The 22,213-nt window shown below is 39.7% G+C and overlaps 3 protein-coding genes and 1 long non-coding RNA gene across 4 annotated transcripts in view; 1 reads left to right on the top strand and 3 right to left on the bottom strand.

Annotated features, from left to right (window-relative positions):
* Nucleotides 1-8,894, top strand: part of LOC133528550 (proteasome activator complex subunit 4-like) — a 48,938-nt gene extending 40,044 nt beyond the window's left edge. The window contains exons 26-30 of the mRNA XM_061865960.1: nt 2,143-2,371; nt 3,352-3,493; nt 6,169-8,087; nt 8,244-8,394; nt 8,702-8,894. Coding sequence (XP_061721944.1) covers nt 2,143-2,371; nt 3,352-3,493; nt 6,169-8,087; nt 8,244-8,394; nt 8,702-8,755 — 2,495 coding nt within the window. The 3' untranslated portion in view covers nt 8,756-8,894. The remainder of the gene's footprint in view (nt 1-2,142; nt 2,372-3,351; nt 3,494-6,168; nt 8,088-8,243; nt 8,395-8,701) is intronic.
* A 2,037-nt stretch (nt 8,895-10,931) lies between these two features.
* Nucleotides 10,932-13,920, bottom strand: LOC133528549 (transcription initiation factor IIA subunit 2-like). The gene is made up of 4 exons (XM_061865959.1): nt 13,626-13,920; nt 13,415-13,542; nt 13,162-13,268; nt 10,932-11,943 (listed from the first exon to the last, which is right to left on the bottom strand). The coding sequence occupies exons 1-4, from the start codon at nt 13,695-13,697 to the stop codon at nt 11,924-11,926; spliced, it is 327 nt and encodes a 108-aa protein (XP_061721943.1). The 5' UTR covers nt 13,698-13,920; the 3' UTR covers nt 10,932-11,923.
* A 1,747-nt stretch (nt 13,921-15,667) lies between these two features.
* On the bottom strand, nt 15,668-16,804 carry LOC133528553 (uncharacterized). The gene is made up of 2 exons (XR_009801019.1): nt 16,477-16,804; nt 15,668-15,909 (listed from the first exon to the last, which is right to left on the bottom strand). It is a non-coding gene; the product is annotated as an uncharacterized LOC133528553 (long non-coding RNA).
* A 1,200-nt stretch (nt 16,805-18,004) lies between these two features.
* LOC133528552 (transcription initiation factor IIA subunit 2) lies at nt 18,005-20,484 on the bottom strand. Its single transcript, XM_061865977.1, has 4 exons — nt 19,941-20,484; nt 19,730-19,857; nt 19,506-19,612; nt 18,005-18,627 (listed from the first exon to the last, which is right to left on the bottom strand). Exons 1-4 carry the CDS (start codon nt 20,010-20,012, stop codon nt 18,608-18,610), a joined length of 327 nt encoding a protein of 108 aa, XP_061721961.1. The 5' UTR covers nt 20,013-20,484; the 3' UTR covers nt 18,005-18,607.
* Between the last annotated feature and the right edge of the window lie 1,729 nt (nt 20,485-22,213).

Raw genomic sequence — 22,213 nt, forward strand, 5'->3', positions numbered from 1 at the left:
GCCCACAGATAAATACCTTAAAACTAGCATAATAACAATAATTCAGCCTATATACGTTCCACTGCTGGGCACAGGCCTGTTCTCATGCGCGAGAGGGTTTGGGGTATAGTCCCCACGCTAGCCCAATGCGAGCCAAACATAAACTATAGTCTAAAATCTCTAAGAATCAACTTTTGACACATCGCAACGCCCGTAGAACGTAAACGCGCAAGACACTTTGAAATTATAAACAAAATCCCATAACGATATTACACCTTGTCATGTACGTAAACACAATATTTCACTTTTCATAAACATAACTTAATGAATGTTACATTTCTTTATATCTTAGTTATTGAATATTTTACGATAACAATTTAGAATGCAAACAGTTACGGACTACGTCTTTTTTTTTTTAATTTAGTGTTGTGACCATGTTTGCTGTTCCGATTCATGTAACATTTCCGATAAGTCGATAAAAATCGATTATATAATCAATAGGCAATATAAATATATTGCATTAATTATGGAAATATTATAATGTCATACATAATTAGTAGATTTTTTTTTTTTTTTAATAGCCTATTTGTGTGTCCCACTGCTGGGCAAAGGCCTCCCCTCTAGCTTTCCAATCCTCCCTGTGCTGAGCAAGGTCCCGCCAGTCCCGCTGAAACGCATCCAAGTCGTCCCGCCATCTCTTTCTCGGTCTGCCTCTGCCACGACTACACCGGGGATGCCAGCTAGTGGCTATTTTAGCCCATCTGTCATCATTCATCCGGCAGACATGTCCAGCCCAGTCCCACTTAAGCCTGGCGGTCTTCATCCCAACATCGACGACACGGGTTTTGGAGCGAAGCTCTGTGTTCCTCACCCTGTCTGATCTTCGGATACCCAGGATACTCCGCTCCATTGCTCTTTGACAAACCTTGAGCCGTGATTTTTGCGCCTCAGTTAATGACCAGGTTTGGGCACCATAGGTGAGGATGGGTAAGATGCACATGTCGACGAGCTTGCGCTTTAGTGCAATTGGGAGTTTACCTTTCATGAGTTCCTTCATAGACCAAAAGCGACGCAAGCCTTGAGGTTGGTCTGACGATGAACCAATCTAAAACCCAGTTAATGACCAACAGCAAGAAGCACGGGGTGACGGTGGATGGGAACATTTTGCAATATGTCGACGAGTATACTTATCTAGGCCAGATAGTCTCCTTCACAGATCGCCAGGACAAGGAGATTGATAATTAGTAGATATCAATTATTAATTTGAGAAGATTTGTGATACTAAATATATAGGCATATAACAAGAAAAAAATTGTTAAATTAAAATCGATTCGGACAATTCATAATTAATCGCTAAATTTGACACACGATACGTCTTAGCCCCATCACTAATTACGTCAATACTCAAGTGTCAAAAGTTCATTCTTAGAGATTACGGAAGGTAGAGGCAAGGAACACAAACTCCTTAGGCAGAATTGTTACAAAAGTGTTCAACTGTCCGCTATAAATAATAGTTCCAAATCTCTCCAGAGTAGCGCTAGAGTAGCTAAGAACCTAGGCGTTATTGACGGAGTGAAATGCTCTGTCTATGATTAGATTTTTTCTGAAGTATTCTAGGTATTGTAGCGCCACCTATTTATGGTTTTTTGTCGGACACTTTTTGGTATATGGAGATTTTGTTCCTTGCCTCTACCTTCCATATTCCAAATTATCTTATCTTATCTTATCACACATAATGTAAAACATAAATTTTAACTAAAAACTACGAAATACATTATGATTGCGATGCAGCAAGCAACCCGCCCGCAGTGTAGTGTCAGGGAGCCCCAGTTTAAATTCGGTAGACCTCGTGTCGTGTTTCGTAATAATTTCTCGATTTACAAAATCCCGGTACCGGCACTATCAACTATCGACATAGAAAATACTGCAACAATCGTCTACTAAAAGATCGTGGCCAATGATATATATAAGATCTCCTGTTTACACATATAGTTTGGACCAGGACTGACTCATTTCAAACATTGACCGAAAGAATCAAACTTTCTTTGTCTCATGCTAGTACTAGCACCCAAAAGAAAGGGATGAATATATAGTTTTCCTGGTTGGTACTGACTGACAAGTTGTGTTTGCCAGACTATATATTAACACCTATTTTTGTTCCAGTCCTCCGCGGCTGCATGGGCATGATAGTCCGCGGCGTGCACGGCGCCATCAGCACGCAGTACACGCTCGTGGGCACGGCGTGCGCGCTCGCCGCCCGCGGGCCCTCCGTGCCCCACGACGAGCTGGCCCGCGCTGCTGACGGCTTCCTGGCCTCTGTGGCGCTCGCTGCCAACGATGCTGTGGCGTTCGAACAGGCGCTGCGGACTATAGAGACTGTAGCTGCTGGGAGGTAACTAACTATACAAGCATGTAGAGGTAATGCGTGCTCTCCGTGCCCCAGGACGAACTAGCGAAAGCTGTTGATGGATTTCTGGCTTCAGTCGCGCTTGCTGCCAACGATGCTGTGGCGTTCAAGCAGGCGCTGCGGACTATATAGACTGTAGCTGCTGGGAGGTAACTATACACTTCCGGTACACGCCAGTAGGCAACGCGAGCCCTCAGTGCCCCACGATAAACTAGCAAGAGTCGTTGACGGCTTCTTATCTTAGCGTCTGTAACGCTCGTTGCCAATGACGGTGTGGTGTGTGAACAGGTGCTGTGTATAGAATGTTGCTGCCTGTACATACATACCTGTTACACACTAGTAAAAGCGTGGTGGCCTCCGTGCCCCATGAGGAACTAGCTAGAGCTACTGATGGGTTCTTGGCGTCTGTGGCGCTTGCTGCTAATGATGCTGTGACGTTTGAACAAGCACTGAGTACTGTAGAGACTGTAGCTGCTGAAAGGTAACTATTTTACTCACACAATATACGCTAGTAGGTGACGCGGGCCCTCCGTGACCCACGGCGCATTAGCGAGAGTTGCGAAACTAACTATATAGCTAACGGCTTCCTACCGTCTGTGGTGTTTTTATATATAAAAAAATGCATGAATAAAACAATGTTTCATTTCATTTTCATTAAAAAAAATTGCATAATTAGGGACATAACAATACACAAGTGTTATTTGTAAAGTAGGAGGTACATGATACCCTGTCAGGGCATTCCAAAATTCTTAAATACTAAGATTAAAGTGAGTAACAGTATTATAATGTCATGCATAAAGGAAGTTTTTTTTCAAACAATCTTATTGTTCTTCGCGTCATTTTGAAAATTATGTCGAATGATAGGAATTAGGAAATAAAATCAGATTTTTAACGCTACTCGGTACACGTTATCCAAATGTAAAATAAATTAAGTAAGTATTACATAATTTTGTAATAATGACCAGATCATGGTGGGCGCGTTTGGCCTGCCTGGACTTCGCTCAGCCGCTGCTATTCTACGGGCTGCCCCTGCTGTGCGACCAGCCGGAGCTGGCCGTGCGCGCAGAGAACTTCACACTGAAGCTCATGAGGGACCCCCGGCTTGAGGTAACACATTGACTTAATTACCTATTTATTATCATAATGCTTTATCACTCTGCAGGGCAGGGCGCGAGCGGATCTCGAGGTCCGGCATCCTGCGCTTCATCAAATCAAAAAGTTATCAGAAATATTACATAATATCGGTAGGTTTCAACGATCTTTATGCATCGTAATAATAGTATTTTATACAATCGTGATATAATAGAGAGCTTTTCAGTCGAGTACCTTGCTGAGTTGCCTAAGTAAGGTACGAGATTGAAAAGCTTGATTATATCACTATTGTATACAATACTTTTTCTACGAGTCAACAAAAATAATACTTTAAACTAATAGCATCATATAGGTAAACAAACCAAAAGTATACTATTTAAGATACGCGAGCAGCCGCGATACCTTCATACTTGTTCGCGCCCCGGCCGGCCGGGTGGTCAACGATACCTTCGTAACTCATGAGGCCCTGGTACTTGCTCCTTGCTAAATTCAATTTTTAGACAGTTTTTTTATTTATTTTGGCCACCGTTGCCTATGGAGACTAACAAGCAACGCTAAGCTGTTTTCGTAGTCTATGGATGTTGCTCTATTAAGGGTGTCACATGTGCGTTTATGGCTTATAAAACAATTGTTTCTACTATACAATATACAACCTAAAATAGTACATTATGATACAAGTGCGAAAAATAGGAAATTCGAAACGAGTGGCGATAAATTAAAACACGACCGAAGGGAGTGTTTTAAATCGACACGAGTTGCGAATTACCTATTCGCACATGTATCGTACAACGTTTTACAGTACATATGGCCCTTTAAATGTTCGACACAGTAACGTAATATGCTACTTCTCGCACTAGTGCTATAAAGTAGCCCCATATGTACTGTAATAAATAATTAATTTGAGCTATCGTTTTGTTTCATCATCTAGACCGCGGCGAGCTGTGATTGGTCAATTTCATTATAGTTGACTCAACCGTTTCGAAATGAATATTATAAATGAATTGGGAGCCCATACATGAAAAGTACCCAATAACAGTTTGGTATACGAAGTCTTAATTCAACCCTTACAATCGATGAGTAGAAAAAATCTTTTCTCAAACATGCAATGATTAATGAAATATTAATGTTATGTTCCTTATAATAGGCTGCGAAGTATGACGTTTCAGGTGCGGCGAGGACAAGAGGTCGTTAATGGAATTTCATACAAATCTTGCAGGCCTAGGCCGGCAAAGTCCTCTTTTTTGATATCCATTCCACATAAATTTGTGGCACAGGCATCATGACATTCTGCCACTATGCGTATTAATAAAAAAACAATAAGCGATTTGGTATTTCCTCCCGAGGACGTTCCGGCTGTGGAATGAGCTCCCTGCCGAGGTTTTCCCGAGGGTATACAGTATGGGGTTCTTCAAAAAAGGAGTGTACAGGTTTTTAAAGGATCGGTAACGCGCATGTGACACCTCTGGAGTTGCAGGCGTCCATAGGCTACGGTGACTGTTTACCATCAGGCGGGCCGTATGCTTGTTTGCTACCGACGTGGTATAAAAAAAATGTACTTAGTGCAGTTTTATTTACATAATAAATCCACATGAACATAAGAAATATCACATTATTATCAATTTTTTTCTTAACTATACAGATACACATTAATATTTCATCTAAATATTAGGTAGCGGTAAAAATGTCTACTCAAACGTGTCTCTAACTGTATAGAAAAAAAGGTTTGGCGGGAAATTAGATAATTTTTCGCTGTAATTCTGTTTTGTCGGATTTAATTTTGTTGTTTGTAATCTTGTTTTGTTCTAAATAATTCAATATGAGTTCGGACGAAACTACCGACGAAGAAATTATTATTGATTGCACTTCACCTGAATTAAGAGCCGAAGCAGAGTTGGCTATACGATATTGGCGAAATATATGCTTACTTATGACAATTTTATAAATTGGAAAACCAAAAAAATGCCCACAGTTTCTCAGAACACGTGTTTTTGCCATATTTTAAGGAACTGGCAGAAACTAAAAAGTCTTCAACATTGTGGGCATCGACTCCATGCTTAATGTTTTGTTTACTAAGAATTTTTTAATCCGAAATGCATTGTGTTTTATTATTTTAAACTGTAATTCGACAGTTTAGACTACAACGTTTAATATATAAGTTTAGTTTATCCACATATCTAGCGACAAGTACCTATTGCTATTGAGTTCCGATTGATTATTGAGATACAGAAGAGGTTATAATTTAGTTTTGGTTGCAACAAATTGAAATTCTAAAGGTTCGTTCAGAAACGTGCTTTCGTACTTTTTTGAAGTAACATGATAATAAATATAAATGTATGAAGTATCTGTTTTCTATTAAAACCGAGTTCAAATATAGCGAAATAGTAATATACATACTTCGTTAGTTTTTGTCTAATTTTCTTATAATTTATTTAAAAATAAAACTTTCGTTTATTTGTTGTTTCTTTCATTGAATGTTTGAGAAAAACACTATACATACCTCGGCGGGAAATATGGGGTTGCCCGCCTCAGACCTATCCGTATATCTTCAGCCGGCAACCCCTTTCGTCCCGGCTTCTGTAGTAATGTATTACAATGCATACCTAGAAATTTTCGAGGTCTAACTTTAGAATTTATATTGATACGGGAGGATTAGACTGGAACATTATTATAGATGTTGAACTTGTTTTCAGGTGCGGCAAGCGGCCGCCAAACTCCTAACGGGCCTGATGCACTGCGGCGCCCTGCCGGACGAGGAGCGCACTCTCCGCGCCCTCTCCCGCGCGTGCCGCAGCAAGGCGCCGCTCGAGCGCCACGCCGGCGTGCTGGGCCTGTGCGCCTACCTCGCCTCCCGCCCCTACAGGTACATATATATACTAACGGGCCTGATGCACTGCGGCGCCCTGCCGGACGAGGAGCGCACTCTCCGCGCCCTCACCCGCGCGTGCCGCAGCAAGGCGCCGCTCGAGCGCCACGCCGGCGTGCTGGGCCTGTGCGCCTACCTCGCCTCCCGCCCCTACAGGTACATATATATACTAACGGGCCTGATGCACTGCGGCGCCCTGCCGGACGAGGAGCGCACTCTCCGCGCCCTCACCCGCGCGTGCCGCAGCAAGGCGCCGCTCGAGCGCCACGCCGGCGTGCTGGGCCTGTGCGCCTACCTCGCCTCCCGCCCCTACAGGTACATATATATACTAACGGGCCTGATGCACTGCGGCGCCCTGCCGGACGAGGAGCGCACTCTCCGCGCCCTCACCCGCGCGTGCCGCAGCAAGGCGCCGCTCGAGCGCCACGCCGGCGTGCTGGGCCTGTGCGCCTACCTCGCCTCCCGCCCCTACAGGTACATATATATACTAACGGGCCTGATGCACTGCGGCGCCCTGCCGGACGAGGAGCGCACTCTCCGCGCCCTCACCCGCGCGTGCCGCAGCAAGGCGCCGCTCGAGCGCCACGCCGGCGTGCTGGGCCTGTGCGCCTACCTCGCCTCCCGCCCCTACAGGTACATATATATACTAACGGGCCTGATGCACTGCGGCGCCCTGCCGGACGAGGAGCGCACTCTCCGCGCCCTCACCCGCGCGTGCCGCAGCAAGGCGCCGCTCGAGCGCCACGCCGGCGTGCTGGGCCTGTGCGCCTACCTCGCCTCCCGCCCCTACAGGTACATATATATACTAACGGGCCTGATGCACTGCGGCGCCCTGCCGGACGAGGAGCGCACTCTCCGCGCCCTCACCCGCGCGTGCCGCAGCAAGGCGCCGCTCGAGCGCCACGCCGGCGTGCTGGGCCTGTGCGCCTACCTCGCCTCCCGCCCCTACAGGTACATATATATACTAACGGGCCTGATGCACTGCGGCGCCCTGCCGGACGAGGAGCGCACTCTCCGCGCCCTCACCCGCGCGTGCCGCAGCAAGGCGCCGCTCGAGCGCCACGCCGGCGTGCTGGGCCTGTGCGCCTACCTCGCCTCCCGCCCCTACAGGTACATATATATACTAACGGGCCTGATGCACTGCGGCGCCCTGCCGGACGAGGAGCGCACTCTCCGCGCCCTCACCCGCGCGTGCCGCAGCAAGGCGCCGCTCGAGCGCCACGCCGGCGTGCTGGGCCTGTGCGCCTACCTCGCCTCCCGCCCCTACAGGTACATATATATACTAACGGGCCTGATGCACTGCGGCGCCCTGCCGGACGAGGAGCGCACTCTCCGCGCCCTCACCCGCGCGTGCCGCAGCAAGGCGCCGCTCGAGCGCCACGCCGGCGTGCTGGGCCTGTGCGCCTACCTCGCCTCCCGCCCCTACAGGTACATATATATACTAACGGGCCTGATGCACTGCGGCGCCCTGCCGGACGAGGAGCGCACTCTCCGCGCCCTCACCCGCGCGTGCCGCAGCAAGGCGCCGCTCGAGCGCCACGCCGGCGTGCTGGGCCTGTGCGCCTACCTCGCCTCCCGCCCCTACAGGTACATATATATACTAACGGGCCTGATGCACTGCGGCGCCCTGCCGGACGAGGAGCGCACTCTCCGCGCCCTCACCCGCGCGTGCCGCAGCAAGGCGCCGCTCGAGCGCCACGCCGGCGTGCTGGGCCTGTGCGCCTACCTCGCCTCCCGCCCCTACAGGTACATATATATAAATCAAGCAAGAATCAAAACAAAAAATTTCCGACCACCTATCCATACATAATAAAGGAACATGTCAGTCAGCATAGTTCTCACGCGGATTTACTTAATTTTTATTCACAAGATCTATTTGTAATAGTAAATGTATATCCGCAGCCTGGGCCCCTCGCTGGGCGCGGTGCTGGCGGAGCTGGCGCGGCACACGTCGGCGCCGGACCCGGTGCCGGCCGCCATCCGCGCCGCGCTGGCCGACTTCCGCCGCACGCACCAGGACGACTGGCCGCGCCACCGCGACCAGCTCACGCAGGTAACGAGGCCACAATACACTCTATTGGCTGCTTTCACTGAGCCTAGAATTAGAGGAGACATCTGAGAATCAACCGATAGCATTGTAATCCATATCTCTTCTCCGCTTCGCTGGAATACAACCGATGCTTTCGATTGATACCCTCACGCCTCTTCTCACCTCCGCCTCGGTGCGATCAACAACATTCAAAAGATTTTACCAGAACATTTTATTATCATTACAAGTCATTGAGATCATGTACAGTTATTAAATTAAATACATAAAATCCAGACCACCAACAGAACTCATCAAATGTTTCATGTTACAGGAGGAACTAGACCTGCTAGCCGACCTCACGTCCCCGCCCTCATACTGCGCCTAGCATTCGACCGACTCGTGGACCGACGGGTCCAGCCACTCGTCGAACATTTATGCGGCCGACGGAGGATGAAAATTTCGCACGACTCCCCTATCAATATAGAACATCAACGTCACGCTCGAAATGTAACCGACACGTATGTGTGTTACACTCAGAACTTTGATAACAGCCCAGCCCACGTAGCCGACGTGCCAATCGTTAACGCTTAGCGAACGAAACACAACTGTCACTATCACACTAATATGCGCTACGTTACGGAACGTTAACGATTGGTACGTTAGCTACGGGAAGGTGATTCCCACAAAAACATAATAGCGTTTCAACATCGTATGTATCTTTTCTCCTAACTCTAAAGTTGTAAGGCATATCATGGAATATTTTTTGTTTTGTGGAATTAACACTAAGACAATTTCATTTTAAGTTCGCGCTATGCTTACTTCCGTAATAAAAGGCGTGCTACAGTATGAAAATGTAGGTGGGGTAGATTAGGAAATATCCTCTTAAGGCCCAGCCATAGAAATGAAAAATCCAAAATTTGCCAATGGAATTTGAACCTATAGTGCACGGAATACAGTTGATTTTATTTTGTTTGAAAATTACACGAAACAAAACAAATGCAACTCTGTCCTAATTGAATATGATTTAAATTTCATCGAACTGAATAAGTCCTATAGGTAGGGCCTTGGGCCTTACGAGGTTATATGGTATGGATGAACGCCGATAGCTTTCGTTCTATTTGTTAAAAATAAACTCATTTTGTATCGTTTTTGAGTTCAATTTTTATTCGCCAAAACTAATTAATCTGCTATTAGCAAATCTAAAATTTATTAAATACTTATGCAAGATGTAATTAATTTCTGATTGTTTTCCTATAAATTAAATTTAATAATAATGATCCTTGGTAATCAAATTATTATTATGTTATCAATGCATAAAATAACTACATTGGAAGTCATAATTTAATGAGATGTGTGTACGATAGACATAGACATGCTCTCTTACTTTACGTAAGACATAAATAACATTACACAAACGTATCATTTTAATCGTAAAAGTTTGGTTAAGTTTAGCTCTAAAAATTAATCTGTGCCGTAGATCTTTGTAGAAAAATCAAATATAGTTTGTGAATGTTTCTCTGACAACCAACCAATATCTTACTCGTATGGTAGGGAACTTTCGACTGTGAAAAAAACATCAATAACTGAACCGCTGACGTAATACTATCTGAACAAGCCTCTATTGTCAAGGCGTTAGAGTGCGTGTTCAGATATTTTTGAGCACCTCGGCCGCTCCGATATATCTGATGGCGACTGTACAAAGACCAAGGACACTATGTATTTTTTAGCTTTAGCACATTTTGTTCGCTGTGATGGTGTTGGTTTTGTAAGTTGGGTGGTGGATTCATTCCTTCAAGCTCAAGAGACCACATTCTACCATTAACTTTTCATTTATATTTCATACATTATGATAATTAACTATAGTGAGGCTAGGCTCTTCAATTTTATTTTTTTAACATATCAATAACAGACAAGTTTATTTTTCGTTTCTTTTTTGTTAGTGATAAAATAAATACGTTGATATTTTTGTGTTACCAATAATAATATATTTATAATCCGAAGGTTTCTTAGCCAATTTGCAATCGGGTGTTAAGATCTGTTGAGAAGTTGGGAGATTTGTAAATAATATGTATAAATATTGCATAAATGTTTATTTAGACAATAAATAAAATATATTTTGAATGGTTGTTACATTGTTTTATTATTTCCAATCCGTTTCCAGAATCAAATGCCGATTGCCCACGCTTGTCGATTATATTAAACTGCTAACCGTACCCTTTATAGTTCGTGTCATCCACGATGACGCGCAGATTTGTCAAATCTAACCATTAATAACATGACAGTACGAGTCAAGGCACGCGTCTTCGTGAATGACACGATATATTATTGGTATTATGGCAAGGTATTAAATATCTACATGGACTAAGTGCCAAAAATATGTATACACGGCCTTATTGCCCTTATGTTAAGGTAGTGTGTACATATATTTTTGGCACTGGCATATTTAATACCTTGACTTAGGCACCAGCCCTACCTAGAATAATTTTATTTATATAATGGGCCAAACTGTATTTCCAAAAATCACAAACTATTCTTTGATGGACTGTTGGAAGAAAACAAACTTAAACCTGTATACGTTTTATTAAATTTGAGCATAATACATAATACACAATATGATATGAATTAAGTAGAATCAGAATTTTTAATGAAACATTTCAATGCATTCGGTACAATCACAAACAAAACTACTGATATACCTGTATTGGATCTAAAATTTTTATAAAGATATGCTTGAATACCAAAGGAAACAAAGTATATGTTATGAAATCTTGATGGATGAAATAAGCAGTGGAAAATCATGTCCCTTTTTTTGCTATTGACACTACAGAACATAACCCCATATGGCGCCATTCATTTATTACGTAAGACGATTTTTGCCAGTTTATGACCCCCTGCCACCCCTATGTAAGAAAAAATAAGAATAGACCAACCCTCTCCTCCCTATATTACGTTACTAAAGGAAAAAAATGAATACAAGTTTCGTTTGTCTTAGTGTTTATTTTCACAAAAATCATTTTTACAAACATTTATTTGTTCCTACAAAGGTACTGGATCCCGTCTATGCTAAGTCGGTACCATGTTTGATAGCATAGTGTGGAAGTATTTTAAACGTCATAATTTCATAGAAATACGAAAATTTTCGCATGTTTGTGATCTTACGTAAAAACTATGAAAACCCCCTCCAACCCCCTTGTAAGAAAAAATAAGACATGTTTGACCCCCCCCCCCCCCTAAATCGTCTTACGTAATAAATGAATGAGGTCTATCCATAGATCACAGGGCCTACCGCAAACACAAAAGTTCGCAAATTGCGAACATCTTTCTTTTTTGCTCCTTAAGACGTGAGGGTGACAGGGAAAGATGCCCGCAATTTGCGAGCTTTGGTGCTTGCGGTACACCCTCTGAACAGACCAAACTGAAATATTGACAAAAGGCCCTCAATCCAATTAGGCCCTGAGTATTTATACTGATACACACTTGAATCCATTACCAAAACTTATTAAATTATATTGAGATAATGATTGGAATTGACACTATGCCAGCACCACTAATGTTATTTCCTTTCTTCAACATCTGGAAGGAAAAAATACATTTAATTAGAATAATTAGTGCACTTTTTTACTATTAGTGTTTCTAAAGCTGTAAATTACATTTTGTTGTTCGCCGCATGCTGCATGCGGTGACCACAAAAGTGTAAAGAACACGTTGGTCGGCCGCATTTGGCGATCGACAGCTGCTGTCGCTTATTAGGTGACCGAAGCAGTGTAAATACGACATCTGTCCGCCTTATTAGGTCACCTACAGCGGCGACCGCAGATCATTTGATAAAGTAAAATCTCTATGCAAATCTGCTCATTATATCGTTGGCACAGGTCATCACACACAGTTTCTGTTGTTCCATAAGCGTAACGCTGTGCATATATCTTTCGAACCCAGTGTCTTCGTTTGTATCTTCGTTTTTTTCTTATTGATTTTAATAAAATTTCCTGTATTATTAAGCAAACTAATGAACTAGCTTTCCTAAGCACAAGCTTTGACATCGCGACAGCTCTCAGAGATCTGATGGATGACTATGTAGTTCCACCACTGCATTAGGCGGACAGACTATTGTAAAGACGACGTTCGTTAAACAAATCCATTCAAGAGTCATGCGATCGCCGTATTAGGCCGACAGACGAATGAAGACGACGTTTGTTGGCCTAAGTAGTTTAAAATGAATTCGGCGACCGCATTAGGTGAACAACAAAGTGTAATTGCAGCTTAAATATGAAAACTAGTACCAGACATGGATATATGTTATTTGAATTTTCACATCAAATTTCATCTTACCTATTTCAGAATGTTGCTTTAAAATGAGAGTGTAACTTTGATTATATAACACCTAAGTATGTATAACTCTTAACATGTACGCTGCAACATTTAGTGGTACTCGTAATTAACCAGTGACTATGTTACCTTTTAACCGCTGTAGTTCAATAAGTACAATATCGGAAGTTATCTCGATCATCAAAACATCGTATAACTTCATACCAGCAGTGACATAAACACACTCTATGAAAAATTCTAAGCAATTAAAAGGTTAAAGAAACATCATAATAGATGTATCATGATAATGTTGTAGTGTCATACACATCTCTGATAAATTTTGTATTGTTCTTTATTCAGCATCTGCTTTGGTTTTCTACTATAGTACAAAGTGTACAAGGTGTACTCTACTTTAATTTATTTAATAAACAAACAAAGTTGCTGCCCTACATGAAAATTAGGATGTATAATAAGTAAAGAACTTACTTTTACCATCACAAGCTACGATTTTGATTTTGTCTACTTTAGCAACTTCTTGCACTTCTCGAAACTCCACATCATTCAACATAAAGGTCCACACATTGTCACAAAACCTGGAAAACAAAAAAAAATATGGAACAAGCAACAAGTTGATTGGTTAGGTTAGGTACTATACCTGTTGCAATGAACCTACATAATATATACTATAGCAATTACGATATATTATTATTTATTTGATATGGTATAGCAATTTTCATACCTGTAAGTATTCAATTTTCCGGCTTTAAAGGTTAATCTAGATTTCACCTTGTTGGATAAAGCTTGATTTATAGATTTGTCAAATTGCAATAGCACTCTTACTGCTAAAGCCGGTGTTATCTGCCCATACTGAAATAAAATTCATTTTAGCAACTCTAGAATGATAAGAAACGAAATTTCCAAACATGAAAAGTATACAAATAAACATCTACCTGGATCAGTTCGTCGAGGCTTTCTTGTAATGTGTTTCCGATCGTAGTATTTCTGTACAGTTGATATGACATTATAGATTGTGTAATTTAAACTTTAATACACAAAAAAAACGCAGTTCTTCGAATAATATTTTATTTTCTTACGGTGAGTTAACCACGAATGAGTTAATAAAAACTGTAACAACACCAAGTGACACCAACTCAACTCATGTCATAGAACGAGGTAGAACAAGCGAAAGACATACTGTCAAAAAAGTAAATAAATAAAATGTACTCTAATACATGGTTTTTAAGGTTAATTTCACTTGGTAAGGAGGAAAACGTGCCGAGCAAGAGGCATGAGGGAGACCTCGTCTGTACCCCTGTCTAAATGTTGCCATTCAGAAAAAATTAAGACCTTCCATTCCGGTGATATAGTTGGTCAAGCAAATCTTGTCAGTAGAAAAACGCGGCAAATTTGAAAAATCGCGGGCTAGCAACACCGTGTTCGAATAATTCCAAAATCGCGTGTAATCTGTGTTTTATCTGTAGAATGTGGATCGTCCATCTTGTTTGTTTACATTCCGAATCGGTGCTAATTCAAGAGAAATTTCTGCTCCCAGCATTAAAATAAATATCAATATATTAAATAATATTGTGCATGACCATAAGCAAAGTCAAGATGCCTACAATGTAAGTAAAATCATGCTCGTTGATCTTAACCATTAGAAAATTTTGAGGTTATGATAATTACTTCAAGATCCCGGAGAATTTTTAAGATAATGTGCAGTTTTTTCTGTTTCAGGGTTAAAAGGCTTAAATAAAGATAAAACGTATGCCTAAATATATCCAATAAGACCACGAATTGTGCCCTCGAAACCGCAACTGATTCGATTGTTCCCAATATCAACAGACGAAGTCCTCAAATATTTTCAAAGGTAACTTTTTTAAACAATCTTAAGACGTTTAAGAACCTTGATTATACCTACTTTCTTTCGCAACATCAACCTAATACTTCCATATGTTTGTTGCAGGATTAAAACTCGCCCAATATAAGGCGTTCGTAAAAGTTTCTCTTCATACAAAACTTACCTACGGCGGTTTACGTACATACGTGTACAACGCAAACAAGACGAAAAATAAACTTGTTAATTAAAAAAACTAAAAAAATTGGGACAATAGTTTAGATTATTATTGTAAAAGTTGTCCGTTTGTTAATCATCACGAAAATATATTATTTAGGCTGATTTGTTTCATGCACTCAGCTATTGCACATGTATACCTATGGAAAATCCTAGTTTATACTTTCTGAAGTCGGTATGTACCTATTTAAAAGAAGTTTTAAGTCGCTTTACCTGTTTGTTCAATAAATTAAAATAATTTATTCAGTGTGCATAATTTTAGAAAAATATTTTAACATTTAAATCATACCTTCTTTTATCCAGAAACAATATAACTCCATATTACTCACATGAGTGGAAGTTGTTAAGTTTCCATTGTCAAGGTATCTTTTATTAATATTTTGAGTACCTGAAATTGTGTCAGTTCCTGACAAGTCTTGAATAGACTAATGTGAAAGTTAATAAAATTTCTTAACAGCATTCTCCTGATATCTAAATGACTTTTTTAAATATCTACATATAAAATATGATCTAGCCAATACATGTAAATATCTAACATTTTTAGCCTGTATAAAAACAGTAGTGTGAGCAAAACCTTACCAAGCTAGCATGTAAGAGTGGTCTCAGAGATATTGGAATATCTCTGTACTATAAATTAGGCAAATTGCTTTAGACTAAGTTTTATGTGTAACTACTACTATAAGAATACATTTTGAAACTTGGAATGGAAACTTTAAACTTGAAATTACAAATTTTCAAACAGATCTGTTTTATGCTTAAGATGCAATAAGTGACTAGGTACAAAGTATTCTGATGCTTGGTTGGAGTGGACCAGTAACATTGGTAACTTAATGATATTTTTTCAATGAATGGCCTGAATTAAGTGTAAGTAAGCTAAAGTGACCCGTATCTTAATTGCCTTGAAATTAAATGAACACCAAAATATCTGCAGTTGTGTTTTATTTATTTTTAATCTGTATATTTATATAAATATATTGTAAAACCATTTCAAAATTACACTGGTATGTGAATGTGACATTGTTCAAGAGAAATACACTAATTTACAATTAACAAGTGGCATAATTATTTTCTTTGGGCTTCTTCAGTTTCTGAACTGATGTTAAAAACAGCTTTCTACCGTGGTGCTCATGTTCTCTTTGCTCCCTATTTGTCTTCTAAGTTTGCTAAAACAGAATAAAACCATATCAAAATGATGTAAATAGTCCAGATATTTGATATTTAATAAGCCCTGCAATTGTGACAAGAATAGTTACAGTGATACCCTACCAGGGCTACCGCTGCCAGTGATGGCTCAGGGGTTACTTACCTAGGTTTTAATATTTACCTATATAAAACAATGGATTGTTTTATTCTAGTTAAATTCAGTAGTATAGGTACCTACTAACAGCTCGTTTGGTAAAAAGTACTCAAGTGCAAATGCCTTAACCTTTACATTTATTTAGCTATGACATCTTCATGTTTAAGTTGAATATATATGTAGCAGATCTGCTCCTAAGCATACCAAAGGTTAAGAATGCGAGCGCTCGCCTTTTGCGTCCACCTTTTACTAAGCATACAAACCTTTATTTTAATTCAATCTATTGATATATTTTTCGATTGTACCTACCTAAATATGTCTAATTAGCTTTTGAAGGTTGCATAAAGGAGCATTTGTATTGCATTTTATCGTGATATATCTTTAATATTGAATTCCAACCGAGAAATCTGATAATATATTAAAATCCAGCTACCTGCGGAAGCAATGACTTGATTCAAACATTATTTTCTCCAGCATAGTCCGTTTGCAAATAGGTATTTTTTGATCTCGTTTATCATATTGATTGACATCGTTTTTACTCCAGTTTAAATTGTCCCTCTCATAATAATAACAATTTCCAAATGATTCAATAAACCGCGAGCTGCAATTTTAGTTGACGTACGAAGAGCGCGCTCAGCGGAAAAAAATATGTTTCGGTTCGATGTACATTGCTGCTTTTCTTAGCGCAATACTGCTCTGTGAGTGTTGCCATACTTCAGTTTGCTTTACATTGCTACTGACAGACTTTGCTTGACAGACTATAGTAGTGGATTCTATAGTTTGACAAACCATTTCCGTCAGTAGAAAAAGGCAGCAAATTTAGAAAATTTAGGCGCGAAGCGATGTCTTCCCATTGAAAATTCGATTCACCTTTTTCTACTGGCAAAGTGGGTTTACCAGAATATAAATAGTTTTTCTTTCTAGCCCAACTTGTTGTAGACCGCGAGCCAGGTACAGATTTCCATGACCAATCGCCTCCTGGGCGAAAACTCGTATAGTGGTTAACGGCTATGTATGATGAACCCTCGTGGACGTCAGCTGCCGCTCCGTTGGTGGGTGGAGGAATGGCAGCCACCGAAACACGTAAAAAATAAAATCGTCGCCTCACGTTTGATACTGTGTCGGATGACAGTTCAGATGCTATTGTTAATTAAAAAAATCGTCAGCCGGTTATATCGCGGTGGTAAGAACGTCAGCTGGTCTCATGAACATGTAAAAAATAAGCGCTTTTCCTTTTTATGATAGCAATAACATTTCATCAGGTGAAACGCATTACGCAATTTACACATTACGCATACTTTGCGGATATAAAGTGGTATGGCGGCATTTTTTACATGTTCATTTTACAGCTGTCGGTCTACCCACCGCGATACAACCGGCTGACGGTATTTTTTATTTTAAAACAACAATCTAAACTATCATCTGACAAAATACCAGCCGGGAGGCGATGACTGACGAAATATGCTCCTAGCCCACGGTCTACTGCTTCTAAACTGAACATTTTGAGGGTTAAAACCGGCTTATCACAGTATTTCGAAACAAATCTAAAATTTCTGATGCAAACCACTCACATTTCAGTGAAAGCAACTAGAAAATTATTTTGAGGAAACCAGTCTTACCCCAATAATGGCTCCTCTACACGATGGCCCAGCGCAGGCCAGTCCAAGGGACGCATTTATGCGTTAGAGGGAGTAAGTGATATTGCTATCTCATTCCACCGCATAGGTGCGTCCCTTAGACTGGCCTACGCTGGGCCATCGTGTAGAGGAGCCCTAAGACCAAATTAGACCATCGTCTCTGGGTTCAAACATCACATGACAGTCATCTTTTGTTTAGTGTAGATTAGTGCCTATTCTAATTGTATAAATTAGATATCCGATCTGACTCCAGTCTCTCTGTTGCAGTATGCAATTAGGAAAATTCTAATCAGCATTTCATTAAAAACCACAAATACACCAGTATATGTACAAATAATTTATTTAATTTAAAGATAATTTAAGTATAATTGATATGAATTAAATACAATCAGAATTTCAAATGAAACATTTCAAGGTATACCATACAATCACAAAATGAAATTATTGGATCTAAAAAAATTAAGAATATAATATTCTTGAGTACCAAAAAACCTAAAAAAGTATTTGTTTTTAAGTACCAAAAAACCTAATAAGGTTTGAATTGAAATATTAAGCAGTGGAAATTGATGTCCCTTGCTTTGACACTACAGGGCTACAACTGCGAAAATCGAAGTTCGTCAATTGCGGGCATTTTTCTCTGTCACTCTAATTAATTACGTCTTAGTGAGAGTAAAAGAGACAGATCCCGCAATTTGCGAAATTCGGTTTTCGTGGTAGGCCCACAGAACTCAACACCAGTGTCCAGAGACCTAACCCCACATTCAGATCACAACAAACCAAACAGAAATATTGAGAAAAGGCTCTCAATCCAATTAGGCCATAATTATTTATACTGATGCATACTTTAATTCATTTTCAAACCTAGAACCTTACAAAAATATTTACAGATAATTATTGGAATTAGACACTATAACAACACCACTAATATTATCTCCTGTCTTCAACATCTGAAACGAAAAATATATTTGATTAGTGTATTTGGCAATAAGAAAATGTAAAAATTGACTCAGTGAACCCATATGTCAAATTGTACATGAAAATATAGGTGTCTCCCATCATGGGACTTTCAAATGAAAGGCTATTTTACTCACTAAACTGAGCTTCTTTTATTATGGGCAGAGGCGGCGTTAGGTGTAGGCGACGTGGGCCACTGCCTATGGCCTCGCGGTCAGAAGGGCCTTGCGCCTCAAATAACTTGAGAACAATGTAAAAAATTTCGTTATTTCTTGCGCCACCAGAGGGCCTCACTAAATGTACCTTGCCCACATAAAGATTCGGTCTTGCCCTGCCACTCATTATGGGACTAACCCCAAAATCACGATTATTTTTTTGTTTCTCATATATTTTGACTACTTAGATGTTGATGTTTTCTATGAAAAAGGCAAAAAGTTTTTGCTTTATCAGTGTTGATCCCATAGTAAAAGTAGCTTGATTAAGGGAGTAGAATCAAGCCCTGCATTTAAATCCCCATGGTGGGAGACATACTGCTGAAACTGAAAATTGTGCCTCTAATTTAACCCTTTACTGCATATGCAATGATTTATAGCAGTTATAATATTCAACTCTAATGATAGCTATTAAAGTTCAAATTTAAATACAATATACTTTACGACATGTGTTAAGGGGTTTAAGATATTAAAGAGACATCATATAAGATATATCATGGCATATTGTAGTATCATAAACATGATGTACACTTAATTGAGGCCACACATTTAGTTAATAATACTCGCACAAATATGGTTCTGTATTCTGCATTTTGGTTTACTACTAAAGTGGTATTTTTAGGAAATACAACCAATTGTACAAAGTAAGTAGTACTTACTTTTACCATCACAAGCTACAATTTTGACTTTGTCTACTTTAGCAACTTCTTGCACTTCTCGGAACTCCACATCATTTAACATAAAGGTCCACACATTGTCACAAAACCTGTAAATATAAATAAATCATTTAAATAAAAGTTACTGTGGCTGGATGGTGGAATGGGTAACAGTATACCTGTTACATTGTACATAATTTAATACAATAGCATAACAATTTTAATACCTGTAAGTATTTAATTTTCCGGCTTTGAAGGTTAATCTAGATTTCACCTTGTTGGATAAAGCTTGATTTATAGATTTGTCAAATTGTAATAGCACTTTCACTGCTAAAGCCGGTGTTATCTGCCCATACTAAAATAAAATTCATTTTAGAAAATCTAGAATAATAAGAAACGAAATTTCAAAACAAGAAAAGTATACAAATAAACATCTACCTGGATCAGTTCGTCGAGGCTTTCTTGTAATGTGTTTCCGATCGTAGTATTTCTGTACAGTTGATATGACATTACAGATTGTGTAATTTAAACTTTAATACACAAAACAAACGCAGTTTTTCAAGCAATGCTTGATTTTCAACGCCACTATTAAGATAGATAGAATAGAACGATGTATTTGTATTAAAATCAAATGAAAGATGAAGACAGTGTTGTCACATCCAATTTTGCCGAAGTGGTAGAACAGGATGCAAAATTAGGTAGAAATGGGTGGTTTTAAAATAAAAAAACAGGTAGATGTACCACTCAATAGCAAGTACATTTTTATGATTAAAAGTGTGTATAAAATTTTTCAAATTATTTATTAGTCTTTATACGATAGTCTATTAAGGACGATATATAAAGAGGACTGACAATCTCATACAAAAAAACGTAACTCCGAAAAAACTAAAAATTCGGTATTAAAACTAGATGGCGCTGCTTCGTAGCCTGGAAGAGGTAAAAACGATATTTTCACCAATATTTTTACGTGTTTTTTTATTTTTTTAAGAACAATAGTCATAATGCATTATTTTAAGACCATAATATCACTTCAATACAAATTTTTAAAGATTATATTTTTTAGTCGTCAATAACGTAGTAATACTCGAATTAATAGATGGCACTACCTCTGGAACCGTTGATTGCTGAAGGTTGCTCGCGAGTTCGCCACTTTTTGCTACACAAAATAACTAGGTGGCGTTGGTGAACTGATGAAACGTGGATAAAATTACATAATTATTGAGAAATTATTCCACGAACAAAACAGGCAGTAACGTAATTTGGTTATGTTAGATAAGTTTTGTAGTACGAATTTTGTTTTTCGATAAATATGTATGTAATAATATAATAATATGTACTTATGTAATACTTAATACAGTCAAACCTGGATAAGTGAGAGTAATAGCCAGGACCCATCATTTTAAGCTCCCAAAACCTCTATTAGCGAGAGACAGAAACCTCTGTAAGAGAGAGTCGTTTTTCCCTCAAAGACCTCCGTAAGTGAGACTACTACTTATCTATACCTCGACAGTCGAGCTTTATTTACAAATTTAACATGTGCTATTTTATGACTCATTCTTAACTTTCGTGGAACTTCCTACCATTGTTTTTGTATTCTCGTCAATATTGTACCTATTCTATTTCGTGGAACTAAATAATGTTGTTATTTTATCGCATTCTTTTCAAATGGACACGTGTGCCTGTGTACCGTCCTGTTTGTCGGACTTACTCAGTTTATAGTTATCAATTGCGAAGAAAAGTTCTGTTCTGCATCATGTCAAAACGGAAAATTAAAGTACTGTCATTAAGTGATAAACTTAAAATTAAACATTCAAACAACAAAAAAAACATTCAAAATACAAAAACAGAAACCCAAACAAAATTGACGGATTTTTTTGAGTGCAAATAAGTTCTAAATAAAATAAAATTACATAGTGCATGAATTTTTGTTTTGTTTTCGTAAGCATTTAAAAATATATACATATATATTTACTACATTCGTACTTGCTGTGACTTGTTATTGCTGCGTACCTCTATAAGAGAGAAACGCTACCCATGTACCTGCATTAGCGAGAAACTCGGGTTAGTGAGAAACCTCTATAAGCGAGAATGAGATTGTGCTCCCTTGAACTCTCGCTTATCCAGGTTTGACTGTATATTATACATATTGACTACTTTGGAAAGGGGAAAACGATAACAGGGCAGTACTATGCCAATTTATTGGATGAATTTGACGCTGTGTTAAAGGACAAACGACCCCATTTACGTACTAGTTCGTCAATTGCGGGCATTTTACATTGTCACTCTAATGACGTCTTAGAGTGTAAAAGAGAAAAATCCCCGCAATTGGCGAATTTCGGTTTTCGCGGTAGGCCTCCTGTTTCATCACGACAACGCCCCAGCTCATTCGTCCAGAGTTGTGAATGTTGTGATGGCTAAATTAACACAGTTACGCTACGAATATTGCCTATATTGCCTCACCCTCCGTATTCTCTAGATTTGGCCCCATGCGATTTCTTTTTGTTTCCCAACCTGAAAAAATGCTAAATGCTAAGCGATTTGGATCAAATGATAAGTCATTGCCGCCACAGAGGCCTATTTTAATGACTCTGAAATCATACTTTTTGGATGGTTTATTGAAGCTTTTTTATATAGGGAGCGTGCATGAACTATAGGAGGCAGCACAGGAGCCGTCAGATTTTTGGCGCGAGACGTAAATGTGATGTTTTTTG

The sequence above is a fragment of the Cydia pomonella genome, chromosome 19, assembly GCF_033807575.1.
Source record: "Cydia pomonella isolate Wapato2018A chromosome 19, ilCydPomo1, whole genome shotgun sequence".
NCBI classification, from domain to species: Eukaryota; Metazoa; Arthropoda; class Insecta; order Lepidoptera; family Tortricidae; genus Cydia; species Cydia pomonella.

Excerpts from the sequence above, each read along its gene's own strand:
- LOC133528549 (XM_061865959.1), bottom strand. The coding sequence starts at position 13,697 with ATGTCATATCAACTGTACAGAAATACTACGATCGGAAACACATTACAA. Across the intron at positions 13,269-13,414 it reads GGAAAATTGAATACTTACAG|GTTTTGTGACAATGTGTGGA; the intron begins GTATGAAAATTG and ends TTTGTTTTCCAG. Across the intron at positions 11,944-13,161 it reads CGTAGCTTGTGATGGTAAAA|ATGTTGAAGAAAGGAAATAA; the intron begins GTAAGTTCTTTA and ends TTTTCCTTCCAG.
- LOC133528552 (XM_061865977.1), bottom strand. The coding sequence starts at position 20,012 with ATGTCATATCAACTGTACAGAAATACTACGATCGGAAACACATTACAA. Across the intron at positions 19,858-19,940 it reads GCCTCGACGAACTGATCCAG|TATGGGCAGATAACACCGGC; the intron begins GTAGATGTTTAT and ends ATTTTATTTTAG. Across the intron at positions 19,613-19,729 it reads GGAAAATTAAATACTTACAG|GTTTTGTGACAATGTGTGGA; the intron begins GTATTAAAATTG and ends TTATATTTACAG.